Source organism: Otolemur garnettii, unplaced genomic scaffold (assembly GCF_000181295.1).
Source record: "Otolemur garnettii isolate 467f Iridium unplaced genomic scaffold, OtoGar3 scaffold00140, whole genome shotgun sequence".
Taxonomy (NCBI): domain Eukaryota; kingdom Metazoa; phylum Chordata; class Mammalia; order Primates; family Galagidae; genus Otolemur; species Otolemur garnettii.
Genome location: NW_003852535.1, coordinates 1,047,487 through 1,073,284, shown reverse-complemented (window position 1 = coordinate 1,073,284; position 25,798 = coordinate 1,047,487). Strand labels below are relative to the sequence as shown.

The 25,798-nt window shown below is 53.7% G+C and overlaps 2 protein-coding genes across 2 annotated transcripts in view; one reads left to right on the top strand and one right to left on the bottom strand.

Annotated features, from left to right (window-relative positions):
• The window catches only part of MACROD1 (MACRO domain containing 1), a 151,639-nt gene that overhangs the window by 18,388 nt on the left and 107,453 nt on the right, over positions 1 to 25,798 (top strand). The window lies entirely within an intron of this gene.
• On the bottom strand, positions 23,478 to 25,721 carry FLRT1 (fibronectin leucine rich transmembrane protein 1). The gene has a single exon (XM_003798594.3). It carries the CDS (start codon positions 25,674 to 25,676, stop codon positions 23,658 to 23,660), a length of 2,019 nt encoding a protein of 672 aa, XP_003798642.1. The 5' UTR covers positions 25,677 to 25,721; the 3' UTR covers positions 23,478 to 23,657.

Sequence of the window (25,798 nt, the reverse complement as noted above, 5' to 3'; positions counted from 1 at the left end):
TATAGATGAGGAGACTGAGGCACCTGTGGGCCACAGTGCTGGGTACAAGGCAGGGCTGAGACTCAAACCCTTAGGATTTAAGAGGCACATGATCGAGTTTACTTCATCACGCGCTGCCAGTCTGGGAGTGAGGGGAAGAGTTGGGGGAAGAGTGAGGGAGGCTAGTGGGGAGGCCTGGAGTCCAGACAGCCCCCTCCTCGTGTTAAAAAAGTGCTGAACACTCAGACACTGACAGGCCTAATTTCCACCACTGCAAGAGGAGGCGGCTCGTCTCCACAAGGTCGAGCAGTGGTTACATAAATTCATAAATGATGGATCCCTCCTGAATTATTGAGATTCCCTCGTGGGCTGGCAGGCCTGGTCCAGTGAGCGCACATTGGCCAGTGGGCGTGACTCTGGAAGGACCCTGGAAGGTCCTTCCACCCCAAGGTCTTCTGCCAAGCCTCCTATTTGTTAGCTAGAGCTTTCCTGCCATTTCCACAGGGAATGTGAGGGGGGAGTGTGGACCCAATATAACTCCTCTTCCTGGGTTCCAATAAATGTTTGTTGAATGAATGAGTGACCACTGCCTTTGAGAGTTGGTCAAACAGTGGGAAGGACTGCATGAATTAATGGGCCCCCTCTTCCTGCCCCAGCTCAGCCTCCTACCTTACTCCTCCGGGCTGGAACGGGTGACTCATTTTACAGATGAGAACAGTGGTGACATTTATAGGGACCTCATGAAGTTCCTGACTGTTTTTGAGGCTCAGCACCTGCCCTCCAGGCATTTTCAGTCCTATAGAGAAAGACAGGAGAGTAGCCCTGAAGATCAGAGAGGGAGAGTGACCTGCTCAGGGTTACACAGCAGCAAAGTGGCAAAGCAGGGTCTCACATTCAGGCCTCTTGACACCCAGCTCTGGAATGCCAGCTCTCCTTTGCCCTCTTGTCCGTGTCATGACAGACTCATGTTTAGAAAACTTCTGTTAAGGGTCTGCCACCCATGAAGTTGCCATCTCGCCTCCCAGCCTGTACCACGAATGTCCTGTCCAGCTGTTTCCGTCCTTGAGACCTCAGCCCCTATACCTGTGCTGCTTGCCTGTGTCCCCGATGTGCTGTCTACTTGAGCACTGAGCTGAGGAGGCCGGAGCTTGTGGGAATGTGTGTGTTTTAAAATTAATGGGGCCCATTAAATTGGCCAAGCATGAAAAGGGCTGGATCTGCAGCCCTTGGCTTGCTCTCCTGGAATAATCCGCCAGTGCCTTGGCAGAGGCTACAGCTGGCTTCAGGATTCCCCGGGAGGATGTGGCTTGCCCGCCCGTTTAATGGATGGGCACTCTGTGTCCCTAGGAGATAAAAGGGTCTGGCTGTAGCAGCATGTGGCAGCCATGGTGCCCCAACCCCAGGAACCAGGGTCCCTTTTCTCCTCTCAACACCCAGCTCTGTGCAGACAATGATGTCAGTGGGGGTGTGAAATTGAGTGTTCTTTCCGGTCCCCTACGGTAGACTGAAACACACTGCAGACCCCCCCCACACACACACACACACTCAGGCTTCCTGGGCAAGTGTTGGCCTGGCCTGGTCACAGCTGGGGGTGACTAGGGCATAGCTTGAGAGTCAAAGAAGCCAGGCTCCGTCTCCTCACCTCCCCCACAAACAGCCCCATGTACTGTGGAATGTCCAGAACGGGACACCAGGTAATTGGGAGTTTGAGTCCTGTGTATGAGTCCCAACTTCACTGTGTAACAGCTGTGTCATCTTGGGCAAGTCACTTAACCTTTCTGAGCCTGTTTTCTTATCTGTAAAAGAGGGAGAAGAGTGCACTAGGACCCATCCCTTTGAGCTGTGAATGTGAAAGGAGATAATTTGTATGAGATGCTCAGAACAACGTCTGGCACAGAGTAACCCTCAGGAAATGCCGGAACTCTAGCCCTTGTTCTTGATGCTATTTATCTGGAATTGCTGCTCAGACCTGCTGGACAGGGCATTCGATCTGTGCCCAGAGCTGGGTTGGGCTGGGGACAGGGGCATGTCCCTTTATCCCTGGGCAGGCTAAGGGCACCTCTTTCCTATTTTTCCAGTGCGGGATTGAGTTACTTGCTGGTTAAGGGGATGGCGCCCTCCCGACCACCAGGGAGTTTTGGATTTGGGATTTCCTGAGCATGAGGTTTAGGGCAGGTGGGCTGAGTGTGTTTCTCCCCACCTCCAGCAGGCTGTCCATGTCTGTGCAGCCTCCACTGGGAAGGGCACATAGTCACATAATAACAGTCTATGCCTGCTGGCAGGAGGTGGAGCAGGACAGGGGCTGTTCTCAGGGTAGCTGGGTAACTAAAGTGTCCCTGTCAGGGCTGGCCAGCCCATTGTCCCTCTCCCTCCTCAGGGTCTTCATGTGTTTCATAAGTTCACCTTTTGAGCTCATTTGTTTATTTTGTAAATTATTTGTCCTGATGCTTCCTCAGGCACTGGTGGCAGCTGAGGTTTCCATTATAGTCTATCTCCATGCTATCTCAATGTACCTATCGAGAGGATACAGCTGTCCTGGGGGCCAGTGACCAGGCCAAGGCTGGGGTAAGGACCCCAAGGGGTGTGGCATGGACCAGCCTAAAGCCTCCGAGGGGGCCATGGCTGCTCATGAGACAGACTGGGCTAAAATCTGGTTCTGCCACTGAGGCAAGCCTGCTCTCCACCTCAATTTCCACATATGTGCCTCATGGGGTGATTAACAGAAATAAAAGATCTGCCGCCTAGAATGTCCGGCACACTAGGGGCTGGTAAATGGTAACTATTATTGTTATTAGTGAAGGCTGTCCCTTCACCACCCCGCTATGCCCAGGGCCCTTGAAGGGCAGAGATGAGACCACAGACTGGGTTTACATCCCTGGACAGGGCCTATCCAGGGTGGGGGCAGTCCGGGAATGCCTGCACAGTCGGTCCCTAGGAAGGACACAGCTCTTCATGCCTGAGGACCCTTAGGAAGAAGCAGGCTGCCCTGGTATTCATGACTGTGTAAGGGGCGCCTGCTCTCTCCACACTGGCAGGGGAGGGGATACAACTATTTATATCTATTTCCACGAGGGTGTCAAGAGCTCATGAGAACTGGAGGGCCGGGCCCTTGCGGGCTGCAGACCCAGAGGAGAATGGGCTGAGAGGTCACTGGCCGGCCTGACTCTGCCACACCATAAGCAGCTCACACCTCCCAGCCGCAACAAGTGGTCCTTGTACAGCCAGATCTCCTCCTCTCCACTGCTGTTTCCTCCCCCTTTGGACGTTGTAATTGCCATAAAAATGGGAGCTGAGCTGCGCGTAGCATGTGGGAAGAGCGGCCCGGCTGTCAGCCATTCCTCTGCCAGCAGGGCCCACGTCTGTTTTATTATCGCCGCCTGGCTGTATTTCACGTACGGTTTAAACATCATCAAACGCCACATCCCTTTTGAAAAGCAAGAGCTACCTTGCTGAGGATGTTGAGGAGAAACAGGAACATTAAAATCTATGAACCAAATGGTCCAGAATTGACATTTGTAACAAGACCTTTGCAGTGTTGACTGTCAAAGAACTAAATCCCATCTGGCAGCTGGCAGGGAACTTTGCTCGAGAGGGTCACAGAAGGTGGGGGGAAAGTGGGGCAGGTTTGGCAGGGAGGGGACCAGGCAGGGCTGGAAGGGGGGGGGTTCTGTGGATCACCTGACTGCCTCTTAGTGCCTCGCTGGCCTCGGCTTCCACTCAGCCTCCTCTTCCTCCTCAGAAGGAGGTGAGAGTCCCCTAGTACACAAAGCAGTGTGCTGGGGTCTGAGACTCTGGGGCTGGGATGGGGGCATTTCAGGGGACAGATAGGACAGGGCTGGGTTCAAGTCCTGCTGTGGCCATTTATGAGCTTTTGTGACTTTGACTTGGGTAGACCTCTTCCCTAAGTCTCAGTTTCCTCATAGGTGAACCCAGGAGAGTGATGTCCCCTCCGGTAATGGGTGACAATGCATGCAAATGCCTGATGAGTCATGGAAACCCAATAACTGGTGACTGCAGTCGCTGATGAAGTGGGCATGTGAGCTGGAATTGTTTTTTAAGATAATATTTATCTTATTTCCACTGGAAAATAGGAATAGCAAAAATGGAAACATTAAAACAGGAGCAAAAGGAATGTGCCCTACACACTTAGTCACACTAGGAACTCTTTGGCCTGGATGTACTTGGCACATGCTTTCCTATCTGCTAGCCTCTTTCCTGGTTCCTGGTCATGGCCCTCACTCAGTTCTAGTCCCTGCCACTTGATGTTAGCATCTGGCCACAGTTTATGCCTGACTTTGTAGTTTATGCTCTCAGTGACTGCTTGGAGCAGCTTGGCTCCTAGTATCCTACTTTGGCCTTGGCCCTGTCCCAGCTGAAACTTCAAAACTAGGCTGAGCAAATCTATTGCAATTGAATAGGAAATGGAGCTTTGAGCTTCCTAGCAGCCATTGCAAAAGGGGAAACAGGATCTTGGGTTTCCTAAATCCAAAATTGGAAGTCAATTTAAATTTCAGCTTAATGCCCACTTTTCTTTCTACTCTCAGCCTTTTTCTTCATTCTCACTCTTTAATACCCTCACCAACTGTTCTTTATTTCCCCCACAGATGGTTTTTCCCCTGCTCCAGAATCTCTTCCAGACTCATTCCCAAAGTGCCACATGGCTTATCTCCTGGCTCAGGAGGCTCCTCTGATTTCTGTCTCACGTTCATGGTGCCTGCCTGGCCTCTGGGCCTCTTGCCTGGCCTAGCCCCTCTGGGTCTGCCACAGCTGTTTCCCTCAGATGAGCCTGTGACTAATAAGGGTTGCCCCCAGGTGGCTGGCAAAATCTTTCCCTCCTTAATATCGGAGTTTAAAAATGTGTCACCACTGATTTGAAGAAAAGCCTTGTTCCTGCTGAGAAAAGCGGGCTAGAGATTCGTCTCGCCTTAGGAACCACACAGGCGGCTGCATAAATTCCAGCGCAACAAAGGGCTCTCAATGCAAATGCCAGTGCCAGCACACAGCCAGCCTTGAGAGCCCCTCAGAGCCCTCCCTGCTGCACATCCCTAGCCCTGCTGTCCTCATAGAGGCTCTGGGAGGCCCCTGTGCAGGGCGCTGGTTGGAATATCGCCTCTTCTCTTGACTCTTTCCACTTCTTTGCAGTTGAACTGGAGGCTGGGCCCATGGCTAATTCCATGTCATGATGTGTTTTAATCCCAGAAGAGAATGAAGATGAGAAACTTCCAGGCATGGAGCTCCTGGAAGCCATCTGGGTACCCCTGACAGGTCTAGGGGATTCCCTAACCCTGACCGTGGATCTACCTATTGGATAGTGGGCCTGCCCTGAAGACAGGACCTTTAGGCCCTGCAGCCTTGTCTCCTGACCTTGTTTCAGCCTTGTCTGGAAGGGACCCCACCCCTGCCTCCAGACAGGTCCCCTGCCCTCTGGACCTTGCTCTCCTTGGCCAAGTTTCCTGCCCTGCAACTCCAGCTGTGGTCCTGCACTCAGCTGGAAACTCTTAGCCAGGAATAATGGTAATAATGACCTGGGAGGTGGTTATTATTATTGGGGGAAGCTGTGGTGTAGAGATCTTGAACCTATACTATGTACCCTTGAACAAATAAATGAATGACTGATGGGGAGTGGGCACATGGTAACCACTCTAGGTGTGTTCTGGTTAGCAGGCTTGGTGACAGCCCAGCATGGAGAGCTTGAGGGGGAGCTAGGCTTTCAGGTCCCCATAGGAACCTCGAACCCCCTCTATCATCAAGCAGTTGCAGTGGCCACATTGGTGGTGGTGTAATTCACTCTCCCTGGAGGACTCACCCAAGCATGGGGAGAAGCAGGATGGTGGGCTTGGCCACCCAGGACGTATACAGGGCTGCCTCAGGGTGGGCTGTCTCCTGCTGTGGCCACATTGGAGGTGAAGGGTGATGTTGGCTGGCACCAGGGCAGCAGCCTATGGTCTGGGCCTGAGGGCTGCCCAGGGATCCCTGAAGAGAGCTTAGTGGAGAATGGGGTGAAGGGGTATACACAGCGTGCCAGTGAGCCTTCCCTGATTCTTGGGGAGCCACAGAGCCATGGGCAGGGGAGTCAGGGAGGAGGTTAACCAGGTAGTTTGCAGTCTCTCTGGCTGCTGTGGGCCCTCGGAACATGTGCTGAGTGTCCATTTACCACCTGGTGCGGGGACATCTGCAGGCTGGCCCCATGCCACAATGTCCCTAGCTGCAGGAGGGGCCTCTGGAGGCTCCTGGCAGCCATTACTCTGGTAAAGGAGGGGCTTTATTTTTCCTGTCTCCCTAAATGTTATTGCCTTTATAGGCTTTGGAAATCAGTTTTATGGCTTGTGTTGTTTGTCTGCTGAAATATGGGAAACTCTGGCAGGAAAGGGAACCACAGGGATGGTTCTGGCTCTGAAGGTCAGGTGGCAGAGGGCAAGGTGGCAGGGCTCAGGGGTGTCCCACAGGTGTGGGGGGTCACTGTTTAGGGACCATTGTAGCTGGAAGGGGCAACAGGGAAGGTGCACACCAGGACTGGGTGGGGGGAGCCCAGAATTCCAGGGGAGGGTCAGCCTAAGGCTTTGGGACATGTACCTTTGACAGAGGGTCCCCACAAGACTGGCCTGGGACAGGGAGAGTAATTTTGTCTTTCTCATGCCCAGCTATGCCAGCTGGCTCCCCTCGGGTGCCATCCAGGGCACCCCGCCAGCCACTGGCAGCGTAGACTTCTCAGTGTAAGTGAAAAATAAGCCCTATGGGTTCTGCTAGCTGGGATGCAGGCCTGGCAGGGGCTCCCACCTGCAGGCGGCGCTTCATCTTCCTGCAGAGCCAGTTGAGAGCCAGCCAGGGAGCAGAGATTCAGCAGGAGCATCCAGAAACCCACACAAATCCTCCTCCCTTTCTGGGGACTGAGGACCCTCAAGGGAGGTCCTGAGCCTCCCCACCCCCCGCCAGAAACCTGCTTCTTTACTCCTTTCTTAATATGCGAAGAGCCCTTACAAATCAATAAGAAAAATGGGGGAAAGATGTGGACAGGCAATTCCCGGTAGGGGAAAAACAAATGGCCAGTAAACAAGTGAAAAGATGCAGAACCTCGCTAGTAATCAAGAAAAAGCTAATTGAAATAAGAGACATCATTCTTTACCTGCCAGACAGGCGGAAGCTGAAAGTATTGATGAGCACAGGTGTGGTGCAGCCACAGGAGACCGGGCCCTTTCTTGGGTGCTCTCCCCACAGCGTCTCACACCAAACTGGCACATAGTAGTGCTTGGAAATACTTGCTTTATGCCCGAAATAAGTAGAACTCCTCTCTGCTTGTAGCAAGTCACAGCAGGGCTGCTACTGCCCCTGCCTTTGCATCTTTTGCTCCCTGACCCTACACCTGCCTGAGATAGCCCTGGAGGGGTTAAGCTCCTAGACTCCCCCCACCCCCAGCTCCCTCACCCTTGGGGTCCACACATCTCCTTGGCTGTGGCTAGAGTATTTCTGGGCCTGGATATTGTTGGAAGTTACCACTTCCTGCTTCTGGGTTCCAACCTTCTCTGCAACCTCGAGGCTGGTATTGGGGCAAGGTGCACAATGCCGGGTGGGGTGAAGTGGGTAGCATAGAGACTATACTGGAAATGGGAACCTCCAGTTGGGCAGCCCTGGCTGTTGTGTTGGCTTGTTCTGATACCCCTGCAATCCTCAGTTTGGGGATGGTCTTGCCTCATTCTTGGGGCATCACCATGCCCTACCCACATCTTCTGACCCCAGAACCTCTCCTGCCTTTTCTTGTTTGTTCCCTCTGCTACCGTCTCCATCACAGCCCAGCTACATGCTTTTGGGCTGTACAAATGCATGTCGCCTCTCACCTTCCAGCCTTTGCACAGGCACTGCCCTTGCCAGGAGCTCCCTTTCTTCTATTTTTGCCTGGCTGATCCTGCTTACCCTGGGTCTCACCTAAGACGCATCCTCTCTGAGAACCTCCCCTGCCCAAGTTAGCTCTTGCTTCTATGTGCTCCAGAGCACACTCGTCCAGCTTCTTTTCATTCATTCACTAGGTGCTGGGGCTGCAAGGGAGATGTGGCCTGTGTACCTGGGACACCCAAAGGTGCTATGTAGTTACCTGTAATGACCTGACCCTGGGGCAGAACAGTCCAGAAGGCCGGAGACAGGGAACTCTGTGGAGCATCCAGGACAGGACCCCTGAGGTAGCCTACCCTGGGGCAGCTCAGCTTGCTGTACCCAGAGCAGAAAGGCCAGAAGGGAGACGGGGCTGGTGGCAGCGTCACTCCCAAGAGGCCCAGATGCCTTCCTTTGCCTGTCCTGTGCAGGTGGCCTTATCTGGACCACAATGGACCTGCCTTTGAGGAGGGGCTGAAGGGGAGAGAGAGCACAAGTCACATTTCAAACATCCTTGAATTGTCTCCTGCCACTCACCCTGCCCATGCCTCCTAGCACAAAGCGAGCCAGCAGGAGACGCCAGCCCGTCCGGGTCCTCCTGCCCCTGAGGCTTATCCTGTCCTGTCCTATGCCCCAGCTTCTAGCCAGCCTGCTCCTTCCACTTCCTGGGGCTGTGGTGGGTACTACCTCCCTGGCTTCATTCAAAGGGTATGGAATGACTAAGACCCAGTCACTGTTTCCAAACAGTGCTCACCAGAGGGTGGGACAACAGGGCCACAACACAGGTGCTGAGTCCCCTGTGTCCAAGGGGAAGTCCAGGGCACTGTGGTCTGGTCAGGGAAGGTTTCCTGTATGACTTACTGGAGTGCATTTCCCTCTGGCTCACAGACTCTCACCCAGGGCTCTTCTTTTTTTTTTTTTAGTCTGGATCTCAGTCTGTCTCCTAGGCTAGAGTATAGTAGCACCATCTTAGTGCACTGCAGCCTCAAGCTCCTGGGTTCAAGCAATCCTCCCACCTCAGCCTCCCCAGTAGCTGGGACTATAGACAGGTCCACCATGCCTGGCTAATTTTTTTTTCTTTTATATATGTGGCCCAGGTTGGTCTCAAACTATAGACTTCAAACGACCCTCCCACATTGGCCTCCCACAGTGCTGGGATTATAAGCATGAGCCACTGTGCCTGGCCCAGTGGCAGTGGGAGGAACCCGGATAGACCTAATTCCAAAGCTAACCTCTGTCACCATGGCCTTGGGCAGACTGCTTGGGTCCTGGCCTCAGTTTGTTCATTTTTAAATGGGAATAAGAAACCCTGCTATGCCCCCTGCTGAGAAGATGGAACTGCATGACAGATGCTTGGCACCTGGCACCACTAGGCCTGTGCTACTGTGCCTCTCACAGATGGACGCCCCTTTAGGAAATCCCCCCTAATTATGAAGTTATAGATCTGGACGGTCGCATAGGGAAGAAGCACATTCATTAGGAGACCCAGGCACATAGCCTGGACCGTGCCAAGTGTCTCCCGCGCCAGCTTCCTGAGGACCACGGGCTGGATAGAGTACATCTCTGCATCCTCCTGGTGGCAGTTTCCATCTGCCAGACCCTGAGGAGCTGCTGGCTCAGGAGGGCCTGCTTGGGGTCCCGCCTGCCCCAGGCAACAGCCCCTTAGCCCTTCACCCCAGGCTTGTAATCTCTGCCTTAAAGAGGACTCCAATCCCTTTCCCCTGCCCCCACCACACCCCCCAGCAACTAATCTGCTCGCCAGGGCCCTGATCCAAGAGAAAGCTAATTAAAGAATTGCTGCTCTTGGCTCAGCCTGGACTTTGAAGATTCCCCTTGGTCTTCCTGGAGTATCTGAAAACAGGTGGAGGAAGGGGGTGTCAGATAAGCCCCCGGAGCCTCTATAATAGGCTTAATCCCCCCCAAAGCCTGCAGGCATCAAACAGACCTCCGGCAGGCACCGCTGAGAGAAGGCTCAGAGAACAAGGAGGATGCAGGGCTGTTCCCAGCCCCAGGGCCACAGGCCACAGGCTCCCTTGTCCCTTGCTCTCTGTGAATAGTGTCCTTTTAGTGTAATTCTCCAGAGCTTACTCAGGAGGCTGAGGCAAGAGGATCACTTGAGCCCAGGAGTTTGAGGTTTCTGTGAGATATGATGATGCTATGGCACTCTACTCAGGGCTATGGAGTGAGACTCTCTTTCAAAAAAAAAAAAAATTCTCCAGAGCAGGGGAAAGTGTGGGGACCTGGCCCCCAGTAGCTCTGGCCCCCAGGGGCTCCTAGGGCTGCCACGATGGCTGGCATGTAGCAGATGCTCAGTTAAGTGGCCTCTGTCTTCCCACCCTATCCTCCCAGTGCACCCAATGCCTGCCTGTGGCTTTTCTTTTCTTTTAAGAGACAGAGTTTCACTTTATTGCCCTCGGTAGAGGGTCCTGGCATCACAGCTCACAGCAACCTCCAACTCCTGGGCTTAGGCGATTCTCTTGCCTCAGCCTCCCAAGTAGCTGGGACAACAGGTGCCTGCCATAACGACTGGCTTTTTGTTGCAGTTTGGCTGGGTCCGGGTTTGAACTCGCCACCCTCGGTATATGGGGCCAGCGCCCTACCCACTGAGCCACATGTGTTACCCTGCCTGCGGCTTTTTTTCATTATAACCATAAATATTTATTTAACACTTACCCCACTTAGCTCCGTGGGGCAGCAGTCTTTGTGGCCCTCTTTGCTGCAGTGTGCCCCATCTGAGCAGGGCCTGGCACACAGTAGGTGCTCAACAAAACTTGATTGTATGGTTGGTGGCCAGCTCCTAAGCGGGGTAGTTTCTGCTCTCTCCAAGCTTGGCTCTTGCTGCCTTCAGAAAACATTGCCAGGGTCTTTGTGGGATCACAGGACCCCCAAGTGTGGGTGGGGTAGGTCTTAGAGCTCCTCCTCCCTGAGCTTTGGCCAAGCCTGGTGTAGCCCTGGGAGAGTGGGGGCGCCTAGGGCAGGGGGCAAGAGTGCATTTTGATGCACGGTTCCCCGTGCAGGGACTTCTTGGGACACTTGCCTGCATCACAGAAATAAAAATGATAAAAACCTGCCACTGAATTCTGGGTGGCAGTAAATTACTTAACACCTGAAACAGGTTGAAATGTGGCCGCTGTGGTTTTAATAAGCCCGTCTTGAATGCGGCGCTTCCTCGAGGAGCCGCCGGGTCTCTTCCCGAGGCATAATTTCATCGAGTCCCAGGCTTGGCAGCATTGCAAATAACATTTCACTTCCCCTGTAAATCTCCAAGGGGGGAGCACGGGATTTCATTTGTGCTGTCAGTTAGCGCTCCAGAGAGCCTATTTACTTTGCCGCAGGAGGACAGAGTCCCCCGGACGTGCTGGAGACAGTGGCCGGAGGGGAGGCGGCAGGGTCGGGGCAGAAAGCTAATGTAAGGAGGAGGGTCAGAGGCTGTGAGTGGGGCCCGCGGAGCACACTTTGTTTTGGGTTCCTGAAAGTGGACGACCCACTGCCTGACCTACTGAGGCAGAATTTCAGGCTGGGTGGGCAGCCTTGAATTCTTCCAAGAGCTTCCTAAGCAGTGTGCTAAGAATCAGCCACAGGACTTGGGTATAGGGATGTGGTCGGGACTCCTCTTCTCCAGTGTGTGTGATGAGTCCAGAGGCCCCTCCTGGGAAATGGATGCTGGACAAAGGAAGCTTCTGAACCCAGTGGTAGCTAGGTAAGAGCAGAGTCCATGGGTAGCATAGAGGTGAAGTGTCACCCACTCTCTCCCCTATTTGATCCGGAACTTTTAGTCTTATGTCTGCCAAAACAGATAAAGGTAGATGTATGCACAGGGGCCCTGGGCCTGGTGGTGTTGGTGTCACTTGGCCACCAACACCACCAGAGCAGCTGTACAGGTGTGTTATCCCACACCTGCTGTTGACCTCGTGATATGCAAATCCTAATATGTGTAGGGGTGGGCAGAGGATAGGGCCCAAAGGAGCTTGGTTGGAGGAGGGCATGGTGGGGCTGCCGTAGGTCTGGGGGCCCTGGGTTTTGGAGGAATCACCCATCTCCTGGCATCCACCTGAAGACAAGATAGGGAGATGGTTGGGCTCTTTAGGGCCAGCAGGTCCCTTCCACTGATCAGTATTCATACCCCCTTGAGGGACCAAAAAACTTTGTTTGTTTTCCTGTGAGGATGGGGGGCTTACTGCTGCTCAGACCACCCTTTCCTCTAAGGAATAGGTCAGTTGCCTTTGGAGGTTCTTCCTTCCATTGACCTTAAATAGAGGTCTTGGTGATTCCATCCTGTGGGCTAAACCCTGGCTGGGCCTCCAACTCTCCTGGGGCCCTCTGTTCCCAGCCCCAGTCCTCCTGAAGCCTAAGTCTCTAGCCAGCCTGAGGTAGTCCTTAGCCAGCCTTCAAGTGCAGGCTGGACCTTGGGTGTAGTGGGGTGTCACAAGGAACAGGCCCTACCCTGCACATTGCTTCTCTGTGCTAGACCTGGGGACCCCTTTTTTTTTTTTTTTTTGAGACAGAGTCTTACAGAGTCACCCTAGCTAGAGTACTATGGTGTCATAGCTCACAGCAACCTCAAACTCCTGTGCTCAAGTGATCCTCTTGCCTCAGCCTCCCAAGTAGCTGGGACTATAAGTGCCCACCACAATGCCTGGCTAGTTTTTCTATTTTTAGTAGAGACAGGGTCTCACTCTTGCTCAGGCTGGTCTGGAATTCCTTGAGCTCAGATGACCTATCCACTTTGGTCTGCCAGAGTGCTAGGATTACAAGTGAGAGTCATCCTGGGGGCAATTTGCTGCCTTGCCCTGAGGGTCCTGCTGAGATCCTGGCCTCCCACCAAGAACACAGGCCAGCTCAGCGCCTAGCTTAGTCTGTAGGAGCCAGGAATGCTAGATAAATCCCGTAGGGGTTTGTGTGTATGGTGGGGGGGAGGGGGGACATTACACTACCAGATGAGCTGGAAACCCAGTGCTCCACACAGTCTCACAGAGGCTTCTGCTCACAGAAGCAGGTTGATGCTGTCACCATGGTTTCCGAGCACTCCCAAGGGCTTTACCTGTATTGCCCCACATGTCCCTCCCAATAGCAGTGGGAGATGGAGCTATTATCATGCACACACTGAGGTGGAAACTGAGGCACAGACAACCTGAGTCACACAAGTAGGCAGTGGTGAGTCTAACCCAGTTCCAAGGAACTCTAAGGCCCTACCCGAGGAGCCCTCCAGGAAAGAGCAGGGGTGTTGATCCAGTGGTTCCCTAAGGCATATGACCATGAACCCTTTCTGGGCAGAACATCTGTTAGCTCCAGGGGCTAAGGAATACCATTTGGGAACCAGCCCTCTGCCCTGCCTTGGAGGGCTCCCCCAGGTACCCCTGAGTTGTGGTACTGCCCAGATGTGCAGAGAGTGAAATTGTCATAATTACTGGGATGCTGGGATCGCCAGGGGCTGCTGTGCTTGGGAAGTCATCCTTCTCATACCCACCTTGAGCAGGTGAGTGACTAGTTGACTGATGTACCATGTTTAATGACTTACTCTTCACTCCCTTTTATGGCCAGGCCAGTCCCCTCTGGGAATCTGGAGGTGGGGAGGGTGAGGCCTGCCAGCCAGGGCCCAGCTGAGTGAGCTGTTAGAGTGGGTACCTGTGAAGGGGAGAAGCACCAGCAGAGGTGTGAGGCTGGGACCAAGCAGGGGGGCTTTCCTGAGGTAGTGCCTTCAGGGGCCTTTATGAGGGAGGGCATGTAGGCTCTGCTGACTGGGTGGATGAGTGTGTTCTAGAAAGAGCCTTTGGGTTCAGTGCCTGTGGTTCAAGTGGCTAAGGCGCCAGCCACATACACCTAAGGTGGCGGGTTCAAATCCAGCCCAGACCCACCAAACAACAACGATGGCTGCAACCAAAAAATAGCCAAGCATTGTGGCGGGCGCCTGTGGTCCCAGCTACTTGGGAGGCTGAGGCAGGAGCCTCACTTGAGCCCAGGAGTTGGAGGTTGCTGTGAGCTGTGATGCCATAGCACTCTACCCAGGGGGACAGCTTGAGGCTCTATCTCAAAAAAAAAAAAAAAAGAAAGAAAGAAAAGAAAGAGCCTTTGCAGCCTTAGAGAATGGGTCTCAGTTAAGAGAGTGGGGCAGCCTTCCTGAGCTCCCTCCGTGTTCTGGCCCGAGTAAGAGTCGGAAAAACAGCCTTGGTCCTTTCACTGGTGGTCACCCCCTGTGTTGCTCTTTGGAACAGTCCCCCTTGGCCTGCTCCTGCCCCTACCAGGATGGAAGGTGAGGACTGAGACCCAGAGCACCCCATGTCACCCAGCCAGGGCCACCTAGCACCAAGGTACAGTGAGAAATAACTCTGCTTCCTTGAGATATAAGGAAAAACTTGTTAGCCCACATCCAGATGCAAAATAAGATCTCAGGCAGAAGTAATAAGTTCTTATTTTATGTTAAATTTAGCAGAAACAGCTACTGTTCTCATGGAAAATTTTTTTCCTTCCCATCTCCTCACTTTTGGGGTATGAGTTAGGCAGATAAGGCCTGGAGAGCCCTGAGTGCAATGGGCACATCTAGGAGACAGGGGGTGACTGGGGGAATGAACCCCGGTGGGTATTCACTGGGGTGGCAGAGTAAGCAGGTATCCCCAGACACCCATGCGGTTCCATATGGGTGGAACCACGTGGGTTCCCACATGGTTGCTGGAGCCTCTTACAGCATAATCCTCAGCTCTTATTAACGTAACATGTACATCTCCAGGGAAATACTCTCGGGTCTGTGTTTAGCTGTCGGTCCCCTGCATGGCTGGCTTAAGACACCTCTGGTGCCAGCAAACCTCCCCCGGGCCTGTGGGATGGGGTCAAAGGTCCTTTCTTCTTCCTGCAGCAGAATCATTATTGTGGAACTTACCCCAGAGCCGCCATCCTGCCCGACCACACACCCCCTCCCCCATGCAAGTAGACCCCTGTAACAGAGCTGGCTGTCACGGGCAGGGCAAGGCCTGGAGATGGAGCACGGGTGGTCCAGACCTCATGTGCCCCAGACCCCTGGGCCCTTGACAAGTTGGGCAGCCAAGCTGAGAGTCAGCAGCCAAGATGACTGTAAAAGTTAAATCTTTCTATTTATTTCAAGAAAGGACAAGGCAAGTGGATTTGGACATTTTATATGAAAACAGACAAAACAGAAAATAGGACCAAGTAGTTAATCACATTCATCTTAACATTGAAGTTTCAAGGCACCTACAAGAAGGAGGCCAAAGGGCGGTTCGCAGTGCACTTTGGTTTGTGTTGTTGTCGTGGTGGTGGGTGTTTGTGGGTCTTGGGTTTCTGAACCCCCCTGCCTGGTGGTAAGGTTGGGAGTGAGGCAGGCAGGCAGGGATGAGGCCAGGCCTGGCTGGGCCCCAGGAACTGGGCCAGGTCAGCCAGCTGCTTCTGCAGCAGTCAAGGATGAGAATTGTCGTGCCCAATGCTCAGATTCTCAAAATTGCTTTGCCCTTCAGAGAAAAAAGAAAAAGACAAGGTCTATAGCTGAGTGGCCCCACAGGGCTGGTTCTGCAGGTGAGGAAGGCCAGGGGGTTGGGAAGCTGCTGGGGCTGCCCGTGCAGGGGCCCTTCAGACAGCAGAAGGGACCTCAGTCATCGACTGGGGGGAGATCAGGCCCTTTCCACCTTGTGCCATTGGCTGGCAAAGCATCCCTCTTCTAGCAGAAGGATCCACCCTATTCACCAGGGTCTGGCCAAGAACCCCTGCCTGGCTTCCTCCTCCTCCTCCTCAGGCTGGGGTGGGGACTGTACTGAGCTCCAGGGGGCTTTGTGATGCCAAGTGGGGTGCAAAAACTTTTAACATCTGGAAAGGGAATGACTTTTGGTGGCCCTTCTGCCATTCACTCTGAAGTGTTTCTGTGGGGGAATAAGGGGCTTCTGTAGTTCACATTCATCTTTTGACTCCCGAATCACACCTGCCTGTGGCACTAGCCCCTGGGATCCTGTGAGTGGCCATGTCTCTGGCCAACCTGTGTTTACCACACTGCAGCCTCCCCAACCTTCAGCACTGCCTCTTGGTGCTTCCCTCTCTCCCGGATAAGAAAGTTCAGATGCTGGGCCCTGGGCGCCTCCCTGGGCTCTCAGCCTCTGTGCTGGTAGGTACTAGGCTCCTTGTACAAAGAACCCTCTGGAAGCCTGCTAGCAGGTGGCCATGCTGAGGTGGGGGGAAGGTCTAAGGCTAGTTACAGGTTTTGAGTGCGTGTCTTCCTCTGCGAACCCAGAACAGCGGACTAGGCTGAGGTGGGTAGTCTGAGAACACGCTGTAAGCGTGCCTCCCAGCAGGTCAGGAGGTCCCAGGGAGATGAGCAGGTGACAGACCCTGTTTTCAGTTGTTGGTTCTTCTGTCTTGAATTCAGAGCTGATGAGCTCCAGGTGGGGTTCAGAGTACAAGGATTCTTGGCAGGAGTGGCAGGCAAGGCGGAGGGTGTCGCCTGGGATTGCTGGTTTCCTGCAGGACCCCTGTGGGTCCTCCTCTGGTTCTTTGTCCCCTTTGTCACCCACTCAAGTGAAGCCAGCCATCAGATATGAGTGGCCACGTGTCCCTGTCTGACTCACAGCTGGCAATCAGTGGATCCAAGGCACAGTGGAGCAAGGTGCTTCGGGCAGGAAAGGCTGCCGAGGTGGTCCCCTCTCTGTGCAGGCCACCAGTCGGGTAGGGCAGGACAAGAGAAGGTTTGCTGTCAACATCTGTGCCTGGGCTGTTCACGTTGAGTGTGTAGATGGCAAGTGGGGAGGACATGGGAGGGAGAGGTGGAGGTGGCCTTGTCCAGTCATTGGAGAAGAAAGGATCACATGACCCTGTGTGCCAGGCTCTGCACTGGACCTCAGTGACCCCCAGGGAGGGCAAGGCCCTGACTATCCGAGCCCCGTGGAGGAGTTGTCATCTTACCCAAGTGACTGTCAAACTTGATGACCATAAAAGAAATTTAGGGCTGGTGGCAGCAAAGACCTTCCTACAAGGACTCTCTGTGCTCAGGCTTTGGGGCTTCCAGGTGTGGGGAAGATAGCAGCCAGGGTACTACACCTGCCTTGATGGCTGCAGTGCCTTGGGGGCTGGTTTGTTAGGACATGAGGCTGATTGGCCCACCCACAGAGAACTCTTAGTGTGCCCACACTTCCTTCCTGGTACAAGCCAGACATTTCAATGACAGGGTGGGGGGCATAAATAGTGATCTCAGAGCCAGGGACCTGCCAGGCTCTGCAGGGGCACCAGAAGCAGGAGCTGCTCCAGGTGAAGAGCTGCCCTGGATGTAGCGGCTCCAGGAGAGGAGTGGAAAGAAGGCCAGGCTTGCTCCTTGGCTTTGATGGTCTCTGAGCACATCTGCAAATCTTGTTTATAGTGAGAAAGTGGGCTTGACCCCTTTCATAATTTCAAAACCACATATTAAAACTGCCAAGGGAGAGGGAAAGCGGGTGCAGGGTGGGGTGTGGAAAGCAAAGAGAACCTTTTTGTGAGTTTTTAAAAAGAAGCACATGTGGGTATTTGGGGGCAACTACTTGGAACATTTCAAAAGAAATGGTAAATCAGTGGTTCTCAACCTGTGGGTCATGACCCCTTTGGGGGTCGAACAACCCTTTCACAGGGGTTGCCTAAATACATCCTGCATGTCAGATATTTACATTACGATTCATAACAGTAGCAAAATTACAGTTATGAAGTAGCAACGAAAATAATTTTATGGTTGGGGGTCACCACAACATGAGGAACTGTATTAAAGGGTCGCAGCATTAGGAAGGTTGAGAACCAATGTGGTAAATTCTAAAAATGGCAGAGTGGAAAGTGCCCAGACACCATCACCTGGCCGTGATGGAGGACTGCATGTGGAGTGGCAGTGCTGAGCACTTCCCAGGCTGGGGTGGCCTGGGATTGGGGGCCACAGGATGAGGAGGTGGGTCCTGTCTGTGCTTCCTGCTGAGTTCAGACTGGGGAAGGGGTGGTGCACATCTGCCTGCCTTTCTTGGTGCCTCTTGGTACCGGGAATGGAAATTTTGCAGACCCTTTGGTGGCACAAGTGGGTCTTTTTTTTTTTTAAAGGGACAGGGTTTCCTTCTGTCACCCAGGCTGGAGTGTAGCGGTGTGATCACAGTTCACTGCTCCCTTTAACTCCTGGACTCAAACGATCCTCCTGCCTCAGCCTCTTGAGTAGCTGGGACAGCAGGCCCACACCACTGTGCCTGGCTAATTTTTTCAATTATTAGTAAAGACAAGGTCTCACTCTTGCTCAGGCTGGTTTTGAACTCCTGAGTTTAAGCAGTCCTCCCACCTAAGCCTCCAGAGTAGCTGGACTATAACTGCATACCACCTGCCTGGCTAATTTTTAAACAATTATTTCAGCGATTGGGTCTCTCTGTGTTACCCAAGCTGGCACACATGAGCCATGACATCTGATACAAGTGGCTCCTTGATGTGTCTGGCTGGCCTGGCTGACTTGGGATTTTCAGGGGACACTGGTCATTTTGGCAACACTGTGATCAGCTTCCTTACATGGTTCCTGGGATAGCAAAGCAAGAGTGGGAACCAGGATCTTCTAGTCAAAGAACCAGACCTTGGCAGGAAGATACCTGCCACATCCCATCTCGTGCTTGAATCTGCCCAATGACAGAGAGGTCACTGCCTGTTCCCCTGCTGGCTCAGATTCTCTTCCCTGACCTTCAGCTTTCCCTTTGTGGTTGGACCCACTCACCTTTCACTGAACACAAAAAATGGACTGGAGACAGACCCACCTGGAATAGAAAGGAAGCAGAAACTCCCACGGCTTCAGAGCCCTTCTTTGTAGGGACTAGGCAGGCTCCTTGTCCCAGAGACCTGAGCATATGGCTCTGGCTGGCCCCAAGCGCTGCAGGCATTCCCCGCCTCATCCCCCTCAACACAGGCCCTGAAAGTCTCTGCTGTGTGGACAGCCACTTGGGGCAGGTTCATAAACCATGAAAAATCCCTCTTTCTCTCACCTCCAAGGAGTTTAATCTCTTCTAATCAATTTAGCAGACTCCCTTGGTTATAAACGATAATGATTTGCATTTTGGAGTCTTTTTATCCCTCTTTAAGAAAAAAAAAAAGCCTCTTCGTTGCATTCAGGAAAGCCATACACGCGGGCTATGAATTGCCCTGGCATTTGTCCAGGGGCGGGTACAGCCATCGTCACCTGTGCCTATTCAGTGTGAAGACACAAGGATGCGTGGACGTCCACAGGTGGGCTAGCTGAGAACGTGGCCTGGCCCCTTCCTGCCAGACGGCTGGGCTCTGCCTATTGCTTCCCCAGCCCCTCATTCTCTGTCTGCCGCATCCAGTTTTCCTTCTTGTATTTTTCATAAGCTCGAGGCTCAGAAAGAAGCTCTGTCCTCCTCTCTGGCACGTTTGCCAGGAAACAGATTTCTGGAGTGGGCTGGCTTCGGGGCTTGAGCTGCCTTTGGAGGGGGCTGTCCTGAATATGCCTCAGACCTTTGCTCGTTCCCCTCCTCACCTTGGTCTGCTTCCTGCACCAGCCCCTCAAAATCTATTGGGGTCCTCTTGCCTGTCTCAGACCAACTGGGACCTTCCAAAATCATAAGGGAAGGCCCCCACCAGATCTCTGGGACACTCAGCTTTCCTGAGGGAGTCCAGACCCTGCCCCAGTGCACTGCCACTTTATAGAAACAGAGGCAGGGGCTGTGCCCTCACCAAACACATTCTTTGCCCCTCTCTGGAAACATCTCTGGCCCCCTTCTTAGCTCTATGCCCACCTGGGAGGGAGGCCTTCCTGGACCCCGAGGGGAAGGAGGACAGCCCCATGCCTATGAGAGGGAGAAGAACTTCAGGAGAGGAAGGTTGGGCCCTTCCCAGCCAATGCCATCTTCCTCAGTGTCACTCTGAGCAGGGAAGGAGGAAGGAGCCTATCTCCCAGTACTCAGGGAGCCCCTGCCTCCAGACCTGGCAGCCTGGCCCTGGGTGGGGAGGTCCCCTCAGCTCCCCTCGGCAGCCGCGTGGGCACCATGTTGCCGTGGAGGTGGTCCAGGAAACCCTGGCCAATTGAGAGGAGTTGGAGCTTCTGCAGGAGGCCAAGGGAAGGGGGAAGGAGAAAGGGAAGAAAAGAAGCTTTTGATGCACATCATGTCTGCAGAATTGAGTATGACTAATTAATAGATTTTATTCTTAGTAATCTCTTAAGCATTCCATACATTGGGCCCCACGCCTGAGCTGAGCTTACAAGAGGCCTCATTGGCAAAATGCAAATGATTTGCCAGCCCTGCCATCTTCTCTCCTTCCTTGCCTTTTCTTTCTTTTTTTTTTTTAAGGGGAAATTTAAAGGAAAATTGCTATGTAATAGAAAAGAGATTCCAATCACTACATCTAATTACCTCGAAGGGTAAACCACTTAACCAAAGAAGTGTCATGGGCCCTTTTTTTTGTCCAAACCTGCCTTAAATGCCACAAAATACAGTCATCAACGTTGAGGCCACTGAGGTTGTTCTGGCTGGTTAGAGGCTGCAAGGGTCAGCTTAGCAGTGAACTTTCCCTTAGAAATGTCAGCTTTGCACAGGAGGGAGATTTTAGGCACACCCCAGGTTCATCATCCGAGGCCTGGTGTCCTCACACACATCTAAGGGGAGAGGGGCCGGGTGTCCTGAACAGTTTTCATCTTGGGTGACAGGGCCAGCTGGGAGGAGCTGGGCCAGGAGGGGTCCTGGCTTCAGGCCCCCCTCACTGGCTTGGGGAGCTGTGATGCAGCAGAGATCTGGGGGCTTGGTCTCAGAAAGACCCTGGGAAGGTGTTGGGATGTGAAGGACAGAGTGTCTACCTTCATAGCACCTAGAGCTCCCCAGAGCGGCTGATGGCTCCTGGTGAGTCAGGGCCCAGGCTTTACAGTGAGATGGGCTGCACCCCATTAGTGCAAGAACTGAGACCAGGAGACCAATGTGGTCATCAGGCCTAGCACACCCCTCTAGGAGGTGGGCAGGGCTCTTATGGGCCTGGGACTGATCTATGGAGTGGGGGAGGAACATTCATCATTGAGACTTGGTCTTGGAGAACACGGTGAAGCACGGAGCTGGCTCTCAGTTCTGCTCCACCTTCCCTCCCTAGGTCCTCCACACTCCTACCCTAGCCAAGCTGGATCTTCCCAGGCAGTTCTTATCATCTGTTCTGTGCCACCAGCTGTCCCCAAATGCCTTTCTAGCCACCAAAGGAATAATCTGACTTCCTGCCTGGGGTGAGGAAAGGAGAGGGGGGAATGTAGGTGAGGCAGGGATGGAGCATGCCAGCAGTACCATGCTGCTGTGGATGCCAGGGATTGGGGGGCCTGATTTCCCCAGGACCCTGGCAGCAGGTGCCCTTGAGGGTGGGGGGTCTTATTTCTGAAACAGAGACCTAGTACTTCTGTCCCCTCTAGCCAAAGCTGCACACCTGATGCACCCTCTCCTCTCAGACATCCCAGGGGACCCCTCTGTTCCTTCCTAAGTTGCTAGGAACCACTGTGTCTGCGGGGCTGCAGTCCACAGTGGGGGCAATTTTTATACAGACCTGAAATTAAGGCTTGGGGAATTTTATCTCTTTGACCTCATTGTATGAGAAAATGATTTCAGGCAGAGAAAGGGAAAAAAAGGTCTAGTTTGGAATGAAATGTGTTCGTGCCCCTCGGCAGCTTTCTGGGGCGGGAGAGTTGGGACCCCGTTTGGTGGGACAAGCCCGGGGACTGCCCGGGAGCCTCTCCTTTTTCCACTTCCCTGCAGTATCCTTGACTTACAACCCCACCTCCTCACTGATGGAGCGGCCGGATCCTTTCATGTCCCCACTGCCCAGCCTCCTCTTCTGCCTTTGCTTCTGTCCAACTGGCAGAGGCCTTTTGAAAACGCCACCACCAGGAGCAGGACCCTCTCATCCTCCTGCCCTCAGACCAGCAGCTCCTCTTTGATGGTGCTTTTTCCTCATGCAGGATGAGCGGTGTGTTGACAGACAGTGACCCAAGCTCCCCGAGTACTAGGACACAGGCACCGTCTGAACCCCAGGCTCCGTCCGCTCTTCTCCCCTTTCTAGATTCGCTGTCATTATTTCATCATCGTTTTAATCTCATGGCTCACCACACTGCACTGTCAGTTGATAAATGACAGCGACATTGATTCCAGAGGGAGGAAATAAAATCTTAACTCTTCTGAGGGCCTGTGGTCAGTACCCTACTGGAGCTGGCATTTTTAGAAAGCGATCTGGTCCCTTTCTCTCTTAAATGCAGGGTCCCAGGAGTAGGGACAGGGAGGGGTTGCTGTTACCCAGGGCTTTTCTGAGGATTTTTGTGTCTTTTGGGGAGCTTTGTTTGAGCAGCCATGGAAACCAATAGGTTTAATCAGCTGATATTTTAAAAAAATCTTTCCTGCACTAATTACAGGTCCCAGGAGGCAGCACATAGCATATAGTAAGTGTTTAGAAAGTAGCTGGTAAGGTGATTGCATCTGTGTGTTTTGGGGTGAGGACATGGGGATGCAGGCAGTTGAAGAAATCTTTTCTGGCCAAGCTGAGATAGGACGGAACTTGCCCTATCTCACCCCTTGCTCTGCCCCTCCCTAAGCCACGGGTCTGGGACCCACATGCCTCAGCCTTTAGGAGCAGCAGTATCCCCCCACCCTGCCGCCCCAGGAGACAGTCTCCACCCTCCACCTCGCTGCTGTCCCCAGCACCTTGTCTACTTACGCAGTGATTTCTAGGAGAAAGCAACATTTTCGCAATTCTATTGTCTCAGGAAATGGAAAAACTGACCCAAGAAGTATGGTAGGGACTGTATATCGGCTCTGTCTACTCATCTGTACTTGGAGACACCACACAGATAGACAGGCAGCCAGATGCACCTCCAGGTGGCAGGAAAAGTGACAGCTTCCATCAGAGCTCCTATGGAGTGTGGTACGTAGAGCTGAAGAGGGTTTCAGCATAGGGGAGAAAAGAGTCTGTATTTTTTAAAAAATTGATTATATTATTGTTTAAAGAATGCAGTGAAAGATGCCATATTTCTGCAAATCTGTAAGGAAAATGGTATGGAATAGACCAAGGAAGAAATTTCAGAACAGTATCTCCATAGCAAAAGGTCTCTTCTTCCCTCTCTCATTGTGAGGAGCCTGAAACCTTCCATTACGGCGCCAGCGAGCAGCCGGCAGAGGGAGAGCCACGCAGGGGCGTCGCTGCTTCACCTGTCGGCTGCTTCTCCCTGGCGGTTCCTTTGTGACGGTCCTGAACAGAGCGTGAGGTGTACACAGACGTTGTTACAGGTAGTATCTTTCCAGTTTAGGAAAAAAAAAACCCAACCCTTCCTGTGATATTATTTTTAGTCCTTCCCTCCCCAACCAGCATAAATTATGTCTTCAACAGCGTTGAATCCCCCTCCTGCCTTCTATTCTTTTTTTTTTTTTCAGAGACAGAGTCTCACTTTGTCGCTCTTGGTAGAGTGCCATGGTCACAGCTCACAGCAACCTCCAGCTCTTGGGTGTAGTCGATTCTCTTGCCTGATTAGCTGGGACTACAGGCGCCTGCCACAACACCCAGCTATTTTTTTGTTGCAGTTTGGCTGGGGCCAGGTTTGAATCCATCACCCTCGGTATATGGGGCCGGCGCCCTACTCACTGAGCTACATGGCACCACCCTCTGCCTTCTATTAAAAAAAAAAAAAAAGAATTTTTACCGTCGTGTTCTATAAAATTGTCAGCCCTCCCCAAATTTTGCTTTCTGCTGGGAAGGTCATTGGTAGAATTTCTTTTCCTTGCTCTCTGGGGTTGCAGCAGGCTGGGCAAAGCCACGTGGCTGCACTAGCACAGCCGGGGACTGAGGCGGGGGCTGGGGTGGGCCCAGCGGCATCACGTGTAGGAGTAGTCTATGTCAGGAATGCCGGCGTCCCGATAGCCCCGCGTGGTGCCATAGCCGATGGTGTGCGTGCCCTTGCAGAGGCTGCTGCCGTTGGAGGGGAAGATGGTGTGGACTACGTACTCCTCTTTGGCGCGGTACGGGTTGATGGGCAGCATCTGCAGCCCAGGGCCACGGATTTCCAGGATGGAGTTATCCTTCTTGGTCCCCGATTCCATATAGTCATCCTTTTTCCTGCTGCCCCGGTGGTAGGCCCTCTCCTGGGTCAGCAGCTCGCCGGCCTGGTGCACGTACCAGCAGATGGCCCCCAGGACCAGGAAGAGGAAGACGAGAGCCACGGCGCCACCAATGATGCCCGCCAGGGGCAGGCCCACCATGGGGCTGGCATTCTGCTCCTGGTTGAGTGTGGTGGTGGGGCCATAGCTGTCAGCCGTCTCTGCCTTGGCGCACACAGGTGTCTCATCCGCCACATAGGTGTTGCCAGTCTCCATGGTGACCATGCAGATGACATAGGTGGACTTGGGCTCCAGAGCTGTCAGCAGGTACTCTGTCTTATCCCCCTGCACCAGGGTCTCTGTGATGGAGCCCACAGCTGGGCTGTGGCCCAGGCGCAGCCAGCTGAGGCGGAAGGAGGAAGCAGGGAGTGAGGCCTTCCACGTGATGCGGATGGAGTCTGCTGTCAGGGGTTTCACGTGGATGACCAGGGTCTTGGCGCTGTCACCTGTGGCCATGGGGTAGTCAATGTTGGAGTCGGGGAGGCGCAGCCCTGGCCTCTTGGCTTTGAGGGTGAACAGCGAGCCCTGGGGTGTGGTGGCAGAGGCATGGTTGCTGGCTGTGGTCTTGGCGGCTGCGTTGGCCGCACCACCCTGCGACCCAGTCTCAAAGCATTCATCCATCTCGCTGGTGATGTCCTTGATGGCCATGCCCCGGACCTTTTCAGGACCCTGGCACATGAGGCCACGCACATTGACCACAGCTGCCCTTGCTTTCACCCAGTCCCGCAGCCACATGAGGTTACAGCCGCAGAACCAGGGGTTATTTCTGAGTAGCAGCTGGGCCAGGTTCCCCAGGTCATCAAACAGACCGCGGGGCAAAGTGGTCAGGTTGTTGTTGGACAGGTCCAGCCGCTCCAGCTCACGCATCTTGGCCAGAGTGTTATAGGGGATGTGGCTAATGGCATTGTCCTGCAGGTAGAGCTTCTGCAGGTGGGCACTGGGCAGGTTGAGGGGTGGGGCGGCCAGCGAGTTGCGCACCAAGGAGAGCTCTGTGAGGTTCTGCAGGCGGCTGAAGGTGTCATCCGCGATGCGCTGGTTGGCCAGCAGGTTGCCGTCCAGCACCAGGCGCCGCAGGCTATTGAGGCCCTTGAAGGCGTGAAGCGGGATGGTGGAGATACGGTTGTCGTCCAGCCGCAGCTCCTCCAGCGTGTGGGGCAGCCCTGAGGGGATGCTGCTCAGGTGGTTCCGGCTCAGGAAGAGCAGCTTGAGCTGCTTGCTGTCAGCGAAGGCGTCCTCCTCGATGCTGACGGTGGACACAGAGTTGTCATCCAGGTGCAGCTTCTCCAGCAGTGGGATGCGGGCCAGCGAGTCCCTAGCGATGGTGCGCACGTTGTTGTCCTGCAGGTGCAGCTCCCGCAGGGAACGGGGCAGGTTGATGGGGAATTCGTCCAGGTCGTTCTCATACAGGTAGATGACCTGCACATTAACCTTGGTCTTGAGGTCCTGGGGGATGCCAGCATTGTTGATCTGGTTGTTCTGCAGGTAGAGCGTGGTGGCATCATCAGGGATGTCGGCGGGGATGGAGGTGAGCCCCCGGTCATTGCAGTAGATGAAGCCGTTGTCACAGCGGCACACAGAGGGGCAGGTCGTGCTGTCGATGACCTCTGTCAGGAAGGCGATGAGCCCGTAGCAAAGGAACAGCCAGTCTCGCAGGTCCATGCTGGCTGTAGTCATCATGATGGTGGTTGTGACAGTGGTAGTAGGCGTGGTGGTGGCGGTGGGGTGTGCCACCACCATGGTGGATAGATGGGGGAGCTGATCCCACCTGACCTGGAACCTCAACACCTGCAAGGAGCATAAGACAGGTGCAGTGAGAATGGATGGTCACAGTGGCCTGAGGAGCCGAGTTTGTGTCCACC